The sequence below is a fragment of the Lithobates pipiens genome, unplaced genomic scaffold, assembly GCF_037356315.1.
Source record: "Lithobates pipiens isolate NorthernLeopardFrog02 unplaced genomic scaffold, aLitPip1_a1.2 Scaffold_8, whole genome shotgun sequence".
Taxonomy (NCBI): Eukaryota; Metazoa; Chordata; class Amphibia; order Anura; family Ranidae; genus Lithobates; species Lithobates pipiens.
Window position 1 is genome coordinate 642,096,745 of NW_027507903.1, and position 11,012 is coordinate 642,107,756.

The window sequence follows — 11,012 nt, forward strand, 5'->3', positions numbered from 1 at the left end:
TCAAGACTATATTACTATCGACTGAGCACTTATTTGTATTATATTAGTATCTTTGTGTTGCAAGCACTGTCTAGCCCACAGTTGGCATTTGTAATTCATGCAATGTTTAGACTGGGTCTGAGCAAAATTGCAGCTCTTGTGGGATATTCCCACGGTCTGCAGAGGTCAGGACCAACCCAAAAGTGGTCCAAGGAAAAACAGCAAACCGGGGAAAAGGGTCAGGGGCAGCCGAGGCTCATTCATACATGAGGCATGAAGGCTGGCCTGTGGAGGCTGATCCTCTCGAAAAGTGGTCTCCAAACTGAGGCCCTTTGCTTTTATCCGGGCCCTCTTCTTGCTACCGACACAATGGCGCATTATTCCTTCCACTGACGCCAACGATGGAGCACTATTCCTCCACTTTATGCCAAAGATGCATGGTTTATGTCCACTGACACCAGTACAATTTATTGGCCACAGTCCAAACCCCCTACCCCCCCCCTACAGCCTGTAGGACCATAAACTGGCCCTTCATTTAGAAATTTTGAGGACTCCTGCTCTAGAACAGGAGTGCTCAACTTGTGGCCCTCCAGTCATTGCGGAACTACAAGTCCCATGAGGCATTGCAAGCCACTGACCGTTACAACCATAACTCCCATAGGCAGAGGCATAATGGGAGTTGTAGTGCCGTAACAGCTGGAGGGCCACAGTTTGAGCACCCATGCACTAGAACAGGGGTGTCAAACTGGCAGCCCTCCAGCTGTTGCAGAACAAGTCCCATCATGCCTCTGCCTGTGGGAGTCATGCTTGTAACTGTCAGCCTTGCAATGCATCATTGGATTTGTAGTTCCACAACAGCTGGAGGGCTGTCAGTTTGACACCTGTGCTCTAGAACATCTACTGCAGCTCACATTGCTGAAAAAGTGATTGCTGGCTAATAGAAAGGTGTCAACATACAGAGCATTGGTTTATTGTGTATGGGGCGGCGTAGCTGCAGACTGGTCAGGATGCCCATACTGACATGTGTCCACAGCCACGAGGGCCTAACAATGGGCACATGAGCATCAAAATTGGACCACAGAAAAAGGTAGCCTGGTCTGTTGAATTCCAGAATGTTTTGAGAACCAAAAGTTTGAGGTATTGAATTGGCCTCCACATTTTTCAGATGTCATTCAATTGAGCATCTGTGGAATGTGCTGGAAAGTCTAATCCATGGAGGCCCCACCTCACAACTTACAGGACTTAAAGGATCCACTACCAACAGCTTGGTGCCAGATACTACAGCACACCTTCAGAGGTCTAGTGGAGTCCATGCCTCCATGGGTCAGGGCTGTTTTAGTGGCAAACAAGGGACCTATTCAATATTTGGTGGGTGGTCATAAAGAGTCCATGCCTTATTGGGTTATGGTGGGTGGTCATATTGTTATGGCTGATCAGTGTACAAATCTTTATCTACTCAAAGAAAAATTAGGTCATAGTCATGAATTATTATGCCAAAATAGGTATTTGAGATAAATGAGCAATTGTATGATGTGATCAATGCGATGAACTTCATTAATAAAACTGCCAGCCTGAGCAAGAATTTTGGCCTGGACTACCATCTTGCTGAGATACCAGATCAGGCAGTGACATCAGAGGCCTCGATATACCCCAACTTTATAGTACAGCAGGCTTGGCACCCGAGCAATCCATCATTGGACCCAAACCCATCGGGGGGGGGGGAAGAGGGGCATGGGTCTGTAAACAGCACTGTACGATATGCTCACTTACGGTTCCTAGTAGTCAGCAGTTATCTTGGTTTATTGCAGAATTCCACAAAAGCAGCTGTATTTTTTTTACCCCCATGAAACGGATTACGTGATATTGACTCCAATTTCAGTCAAGATGTGTTAAGATTTATTATAACTCACAAAAGACAAGAGAATGCCTTGTGGGTGACGGACATGTTTGAGCAGGTAAAACAAAACTGTATTCACTTCAACCTTTTAATACTGAAAATAAGGCAAAATATCACAGAAAAGAGAAAACTGAAGGATTTATCAGGCAAAACATAGTGTGATGGCATATGTACGTGAAGATACATACGCCGCTATACGCGCAGGGCTGTCTGGATTACAGGCAAAGCTTCTTGCGCGTAATACAGACATGGCGCAGGGCATGTACACAGATATATTTATATGTATAGCTGAGCGGTATATAAACATATCTGCATTATTTTCGTATACACGTGTGCAGGATGCAGGTGGGGCACAGTGCAGGGAAAGGATGGGGCAGAGTTATCAGTCACAAAGTGTTGGGGGGTCACAAGCTAACCCAAAAGAGGGAACCTGCAATGGGGATCATGAGCTAAGTCAGAAAAATAGAACTGCAATGGGGTCATGAACTAACCCAAAAGGCAACTGCAATGGGGATCATGGGCTAATCCAAAATTGGGAACTGTAATGGGGTCATTGAGCTAACCCAAAAAAGGGAACTGCAATAGGGTCATGAGCTAACCCAAAAGAGGGAACTGCAGTGGGGATCATGAGCTAACCCAAAAGAGGAAACTGCAGTGGGGGGATCATGAATGAGCTAACCCAAAAGAGGAAATTGTGTAATGGGGTCATGAGTTAACTGAAAAAAAAAAAAAAAAAAGGAACTGCAATGGGCGCAAACTGTACCCCTTTACAGTCCAGGTCAAACCAGTAGGAGGTTTTATTACCAATAGTGGAAATATCCTGCACACACGTATAGATACATATTATATGTACACCTTATACATTCAGCACTATATACGTTTAAGCCATAAGTAGTATACCCTCCCTCCCCCATTATATACATACAGTGAGCAACATTCATCACTGTAATCTCTCCCAAACAAGGGCACCGACTATATACACTTCCTCAGCGCTAGAGAGCATTGAGGCGGGATGGGGCAACACGGGAGCTGGATGCCAGCCTCTGCCCTAATACATTCTTGTGGTGAAGATACATGTGATATCCACGGCAACAACTTAAGTGTCTCTTGTTTTAGGCAAAATTAGTATTTTGTTTCCCATTGCAGTTTCTATGTACACAGTATAGTTCCACAAAGTCCAGAGCAGACCCCCACGTCCACTCCAACAGGCAGACCTTTGACAACGTCCATATGCCCCGGACTGCCTTAAACACTGCTATAGCTTGAGAACTCCACAAAGGTTTTTTTTTTTTTTTTTTTTAAATGGGTGATCCTTGTCCGATGTAAAGCTCTTCACAGTCCAAAGAAAACACCCCCTTTTTTTTCAGGAGATGGTAACTCCCATTAGTTTTTTTTTGCGGGACTGCAGCCATTTTGAAAGACAGTCCTCCACTTTTAGTCTCTTCTGCAGAGGAAGCCGTCAAGAGTGAGCTCACAGCGCTGGTCCCAAACTGTCTTTGCAGGAGGATAACGAGTGGGCGATGTAGAGCTGAGGTGTCAACATTAAGGCAACTGCACCATACACAGCCTCACAGTCCTCTCTCCTATATTTTTTTGTATTCCAGACGCTCATCAAGATCTGGTTCCTCCTTGTAGTAAGTTCAACGGATCTACAGTTCCATCCTTTTTAACCACCTGTCCACCTAAGGACGCTTGTAAACAAAATCAGAGTAAAAACATTAACCGGGGCAAAGAAAAAAAAAAAAAAAAAAAACCCCATTCTACACTTCCAAGAAAATAGGGTTAAAAAAAGAGCAGGTACCATGTCCAAAGAAAAAACACAAAAACATGAAGGCAGGGTGCGAACCTCCATAAAATTGAACACTGACTGAAAGGCCCAAAATCTGACATGAATCCAATGTGGTTAGATGGCTGAATGCCGAGAAGTCCTGGCACTCGATAATGCTCAAGAAATTCAACTCCGGAAACGCAATCCTTCGTGGGATTAAATTTTTCGGGGCCACAGGCCGCTTATATTAAGAAAAGCAAGTGCATCCTTTATAAATGGAGAGGGAGGGGGGTGGGCACGTGAAAAAGAAAATATATATAGTCCTAGAGGGAATTTCTTTTTTTCTGCAATTTTAGTAACAAAAAAATGCAAGCTTTTTTTTAATTTTTTTTTTTTTAACTGTGCAAAAAACATAACCATTAAAAAAAATGCAGATATTTCCCCCCTCCCCGAATTGCTAAGTGCATTCTTCAAGTTTTGATGGATGATATCTCCTCCTTGACCCTCCCCCAAACAACAGGGAACTCAAAGCTGAGCATCTTAACTTTGCAAAAGCGCAGAATTTTTTTTTTTTTACTTTTTTTATATAAATTTTTTTTCTTTTTTTTTTTTTTTACTTTTTTTCTAAACAAAATAGATTTTGGAAACAAAAAAATATCTGAAGAAAAAGTGTTTTTTTGGCTGTATTTTTTTCCAAAATATTTATTTTTTCTTGAGAGATCCGCTGTCGGAATACTTAACTTTTTGATACAAAAAAAAAAATTAAAAAAAAAAAAAAAAAAAAAAAAAAAGGAAAAAAAAAAAATGTTCAGAAACTGGTCAAGTTAAACAAATAAAAATTGAAAGAAAAAAAATGCAAAAAACACGATGTTCAACTAGTAGCAAACAGTCAAAGTCAATAAATCCAGTTTTTTTTCCCCTCCTTTTTTGGGATTTTTTTTTTGTTTTTATTTTTCTTAGTTAAAAAAAAAAAAAAAAAAATATATATATATATATTTATGAATGAACTAAAGAAAACAAGGAATTCAGATTTTTGATCAGTTTCTGTAAAGTGCATTGTTTAAGGTGCTTTAAAATGAGTGCATCATGTTTTTTTTTTTTTTGAGGGGAGTGGGGGAAGGGAACAGAGCGTTGCTCCCCCCTTTCTCCCTGGCTCTGGCTGGGGTAAGATCCACCCCCTCCTCTCCCAGTCTCTGCCCTCCCCCTCATTAAAAAAAAAAAAAAGGGGGAGGCATAAAGTTTGCAGTGCAGTAAAACCGCAATAAAATGCGGCGGGTGAAGAAAAAAAGATGGTGTCAGAGGGAAGAGACACGCCTCAGTAGTCATCTATAGCCTCCATCTCGTTTGGGGAGCCGTGAAGAGAGTAACCTGAAAAAAATAAAATAAAAAAAATAATCAAAATTAAAAAGAAAAAAAAAAAAAAAAAAACTGAAACATTTGGGAAACATCAAAGCTTACAGAGAGGGAAAAAAGTATTCGACCCCTTGCTGATTTTGTACGTTTGCCAACTGACAAAGAAATGATCAGTCTATAATTTTAATGATGAGTTTATAACAGTGAGACAGAACAAATAGATCCAGATGTCTTCTATACAGGCAACAAGCTGAGATTAGGAGCACTCTCTTAAAGGGAGTGCTCTTAATCTCAGCCTGTTACCTGTATAAAAAGACACCTGTCCACAGAAGTAATCAGATTTGAATCTCTCCGCCATGGCAAAGACCCGTTGAAGGATGTCCGGGACAAGATTGTAGACCTACACAAGGCTGGAATGGGCTACGAGACCATCGCCAAGCAGCTTGGTGAGAGAGTGACCAACAATTGGTGTGATTATTCGCAAATGTAAGAAACACAAAATAACTCCCTCAGTCTGGGGCTCCATGCAAGATCTCACCTCGTGGAGTTTCAACGATCATGAGAAGGGTGAGGAATTAGCCTAGAACAGTGATGGCGAACCTTGGCACCCCAGATGTTTTGGAACTACATTTCCCATGATGCTTATCCACTCTACAGTGTAGTAGAGCATCATGGGAAATGTAGTTCCAAAACATCTGGGGTGCCAAGGTTCGCAATCACTGGCCTAGAACTACACGGGAGAATCTTGTCAATGATCTCAAGGCAGTTGGGACCATAGTCACCAAGAAAAACAATTGGTAACACACTACGCCGTGAAGGACTGAAATCCTGCAGCCCCCCACAAGGTCCCCCTGATCAAGAAAGCCCATGTAGAGCTCGTTTGAAGTTTGCTAATGAACAGCTGAATGATTCAGAGGAGAACTGGGTGAAAGTGTTGTGGTCAGAAGAGACCAAAATCCAGCTCTTTGGCATAAACTCAACACGCCGTGTTTGGAGGAGGAGGACTGCTGCCTATGACCCCAAGAACACCACCCCTATCGTTAAACATGGAGGTGGAAACATTATGCTTTGGGGGTTTTTTCTTGCTAAGGGGACAGGACAACTTCACCGCATCAAAGGGACGATGGACGGGGGCCATGTACTGCCAAACCTTGGGTGAGAACTTTCTTCCCTCAGCCAGAGCATTGAGAATGGGCCATGGATGGGTATTCCAGCATGACAATCACCCAAAACACACGGCCCAGGCAACAAAGGAGTGGCTCAAAAAGAAGCACATTAAGGTCCTTCAGTGGCCTAGCCAGTCTACAGACCTTAATTCCATATGACACGTGGAGGGCGCTGAAGGAGTCAACATAAAACAGCAAACGTATCACACTAACTTTTTTGAAATACATTTTTCTGGAAAAAATTTTCGTTGTTATTCTGTCTCGCACCGTTAAAATAAACCGACCAGTAAAATTATAGACTGGTCATTTCTTTTCAGTGTGCTAAAGTACAAAATCACCAGGGGATCAAATACTTTTTCCCCCTCACTGTCCATGCATAAAAAAAAAAAAAAAAAAATATAATAAAAAAAAATGCTGAAAAAATAAATAAATATCTGCAAAGGTGTTCTTGAACAACGAACCTTTACCTGTGTAAAGGTCTCCTCCCTCTGTTCAGCCATTGGTAACAAAGGAGGAACGGGTCGGGGGGGTCCCGGAGGAACGGGGGCCTGGGAGGAGTGGGTCGGGGGCGGTTTGCCCGGGAGGAACGGGTCGGGGGGGGGGGGGGGGGGGGCGGGGGAGCGGCCTGATAGGAACATCAAAAGATGGCAGGAGTGGATCAGGTGCCTTAGTACCCACCCAGGATACTGGGATCCGAGTGTAACATTTGAATCCGCCTCTTCATCTTGCTGCTCTGTACGTCGTATCCGCTGCCTGGCTTGGAATTTTGGGTTGCTGGAAACATGGTAGGAGCCATCCAGGCAGCTTCCTGCTGCAAAAGTGAGAAAAGGATTATATTAGTGGGACAGAAGCCTTAAAATCGGATCACTTGGCGGGAGGCCATTTGCAGGCTAGCACTGAAACCTCAAAAGAAAATTGGTTTCAGGTCTCCCCTTTGTAATACAAAACAAGAACTAAAACCTCCAATGAGGGGGGGGGGGGGGGGGGGCTGTAGCTAATCCTAAGGGGGCTGGACAGACTAAGGCGAGTCAGATGCCCGGATCCTTCCACCACAGCCAGGTTCTATTTTTTAGAAAGCGGCCAGAGCATGTTGTATGCAGCAGAAAGCACTCTGTGTGGAAAAAGTGATCTCTCTACAAAGGTCTGCCATACCCCCTCCATCTGAGGTGCTGTAATCAAAGTTCATATTCCCCGATAATTGAAGAGTTTCAGCACTCAATGAGCAGAGGGCATGTCAGACCTCTGAAAAGACTGGTGACTGTAAAAAATAAAAAAAAATGTATTACCATATGTAAATCGGCATAAAAAAACACACCCCCTAATTTTAAGAGGGAGGTTTCGGGGAGGTAGACTTTCCGCAGCCCGCCCCTCCCCCCCCTTATATATTACAAAGCCCCCCCCCCCCCCCCTTTAAGTTGCACAGCAGAGATCCCCTTTCATTATTCAGCACCCCTGCACTCCCAGTCTCCTGGGACCGCCCTGCCAGCTCTAAAAATTTAAAAAGAAAAGAAAATTTAAAAAAAAATCACTGCCAATCCTCTCTCATAGATTCTTCTTACACTGCGTTAAGTGTCATTGTAAACCAAAGCCTGCAAATACCTCAATAGCTCAGTTCTTTCCGGCCGGTCACGTGAGCGCTCTCCTCACGATCTAAAGCTACACTCGGAGGAGAGCGGAAAGAACGGAGCCAATAAGGTATTTGCAGGCTTTAGTTTACAATCACCTTACACGGTGTAGGAAGAATCTATCAGAAGGGACTGGAAGTGATTTTTTTTTTTATCTTTAGCGTACACTGGCAGGGCTGTCCCAGGGCCAGGAGAGGTGGGCCGGCCTGACACCCCCCTCCCCCCCAATGTGTGGCACTGGGGGGGGATGAAACTGGTTCATTGTGTCTTTTGATGTGATCGGCCAAAGCTAATCACATGGTACAGATGGGCTGCGATGGGATCTGTCTTTACCATGTGATCACTGTGACCAATCACAGCTACCAAAACAATAAAAATGGCATGTGCGAAAGCTAGCCATTGATTAGAACTCATGTGATTTGCTGTGATTGGTCACAGCGATCACATGGTTTCCCGGGCCGATGCAGTGATCAGTCATCACGAGAGGCACGTTATGGGACAACGTCATCCCAGAACAGTGCTCCCACTTGGCTGTCATTTTACTACATGCCGGACAGAAAGATGTTAATGTCAATCCAATGTACTAAACTGCTGTGTATTCTAATCAAAAAGATAACTACTGAAGTTTGAGACCTGACCGCTATAACGGTGGCCATCAACCCTATCCTCAGGGCCCACTAACAGGCCAGGTTTTATGTATTACCTTGGGGGAGCTGGAGACTAGAATACTGCAATCACTGAGCAGCAAATGTCACCTGTGATGTATTTCATTTATCTTGCAAACTTGGCCTGTTAGTGGGTCCTGAGGACAGGGTTGATGGCCACTGCTCTATAAATTCACACTTTTATGTACTATGTGCTGGCCCCCCGTGTTCTCTAGAAGGTCCAATGGCCACTTACCTGCTGCCGCTGGCTGGCTTTGTACTTCGCTCTTCGTTCTAAAAACTGTTTAGCAAATTCTTTGGCTTCAAGCGTTTCCCCAAGACAGGAGCGGATGTAGTCGTGAACATCGTAAGGAGACTCCAGCTCCTTCAGAAAGGCCACCAGCGTAGGAACTGTTAGCAAAAAAAAAAGGGATGTCAGGGGCACTTATGGTGAAAAAGAAAGATAAGCGGATATTGATGGGCAGAATCCTCACCGTCCAAATTGTTGGATGTATTGATCATATGCAGCATCTGCTCACACCACTGAGTGAAGCCGTCCGACGGTTTGATTCCCTGAAGGAGTTTTAAGAGCTTTTCTTCCTCATCAGTCTTCTTGCGGCGGGCGCTGGCTGCATACGCGTCACTGAGGGACAGGAGACAGGCAGGATGAGGAGGAGACCAAGTAGATAGGATGGACAGACAATAGCAAAGGTTTCCCATCAGCAAAAATAAAAAGCTGATCTCTGGGCTCCCTCTACAGAACCCCACCATATAAGAAAAGAAGCCCTGTGTGGGATGGAGGGGGGAGGAAAGAGAGAAAGAACACTCACGTCAGTGATGGGCTACTCCGACTGTTCCTCAGACCTCTGGCACTTGCCCCACTTTTCACACTCTCCTCCCAAGGGCTCTTCTCCAGACCTCCCCATAGAGAGCCTGAGTCAGACCCCCACTGGGAAGGAATGATGGAGGAACTAGACATTCCCAGACTTCCATGCTGAAAAGAAAAAAAAAAAAAAAAAAATTATTTCATATATGTTCTCAACACCTTTAAGGCACCACTTTCTGTACTACTGCCATCCCCAGCCCCACTCCATGGTATCCACCTTCCCCACCAGGACCAACACCCCCCCTCCCTTCTGCAACACTCCACCCACTGTCCACGTTACCCACCTTCTCCAGCACCAAGCGCCCCCCATCCCCCCCCCGTTGCCCACCTTCTCCAGCACTCCCCGCCCCGTCCACGCTGCCCACCTTCTCCAGCACTCCGCCACCCCCGGTCGCACACCTTCTCCAGCACTGCCCCCCCTTCACGCTGCCCACCTTCTCCAGGCGCACCCCCCCTCCACGCTGCCCACCTTCTCCAGCGCGCACCCCCTCCACGCTGCCCACCTTCTCCAGCGCGCACCCCCTCCCACGCTGCCCACCTTCTCCAGCGCGCACCCCCCCCCTCCACGCTGCCCACCTTCTCCAGCGCGCACCCCCCCTCCACGCTGCCCACCTTCTCCAGCGCGCACCCCCCCCTCCACGCTGCCCACCTTCTCCAGCGCGCACCCCCCCCTCCACGCTGCCCACCTTCTCCAGCGCGCCACCCCCCTCCACGCTGCCCACCTTCTCCAGCGCGCACCCCCCTCCACGCTGCCCACCTTCTCCAGCGCGCACCCCCCCTCCACGCTGCCCACCTTCTCCAGCGCGCACCCCCCCCTCCACGCTGCCCACCTTCTCCAGCGCGCACCCCCCCTCCACGCTGCCCACCTTCTCCAGCGTGCACCCCCCCTCCACGCTGCCCACCTTCTCCAGCGCGCACCCCCCCCTCCACGCTGCCCACCTTCTCCAGCGCGCACCCCCCCCTCCACGCTGCCCACCTTCTCCAGCACTCTTCCCCCCCCCCCCCCCCCCCCCACGCTGCCCACCTTCTCCAGCACTTTCCCCCCCCCATCCACGCTGCCCACCTTCTCCAGCACTTCCCCCCCCCATCCACGCTGCCCACCTTCTCCAGCACTCCCCCCTTCCACGCTGCCCATCTTCTCCAGCACTCCCCCCTTCCACGCTGCCCACCTTCTCCAGCACATTCCCCCCCATCCATGCTAGCCACCTTCTCCAGCACGCCCCACCATTCATGCTACCTGCTATTCCCATAACTCCTCATCCACACTACCCACCACCCCCAGGGCTACCCTCTCCATTCACACCCTCACTGAACTCCTCTACTGCCACACCATCACCAGTTCTTCCACTTCATTCCCATTACCCACCAACTCCAGTCATCATTGGTGTAATCCTCATACAATTTAATGCTGCAATGTTTTTTTTTTTCCACTTTCGGACACCAATCTCCCTGCAATCCCAGTAGAGGAACCCAATCAATCCCTGACACAAGGTGCATCCAGTTCTCACCACATTGCGAGACGTCTGTCCTCTTTGTTTTAGGAGCTGCCCCTCCCTCTCCTGCATCTCCAACATGGCTTCAGAGAGAGCCCTTTGCTATGAGCGGCCCACACTTGAGATTGACTTTGCTGTCCACTCTGCTGGATGAGTTTCAGAAGCAATTCCTGTTGCTGGCGGGACTGAAAAAAAATTTGA

At 46.9% G+C, this 11,012-nt stretch overlaps 1 protein-coding gene across 1 annotated transcript in view; it reads right to left on the bottom strand.

Annotated features, from left to right (window-relative positions):
- Positions 1-1,852: 1,852 nt before the first annotated feature.
- GIGYF1 (GRB10 interacting GYF protein 1) overlaps positions 1,853-11,012 on the bottom strand; it is a gene marked incomplete in the record, with an annotated part of 73,482 nt that continues 64,322 nt past the window's right edge. Inside the window, 7 exon segments of the mRNA XM_077470929.1 lie at positions 1,853-5,012; positions 6,842-6,974; positions 8,689-8,843; positions 8,927-9,075; positions 9,263-9,426; positions 10,827-10,894; positions 10,897-10,996. Of these exon segments, the coding sequence (XP_077327055.1) occupies positions 4,960-5,012; positions 6,842-6,974; positions 8,689-8,843; positions 8,927-9,075; positions 9,263-9,426; positions 10,827-10,894; positions 10,897-10,996 (822 nt within the window).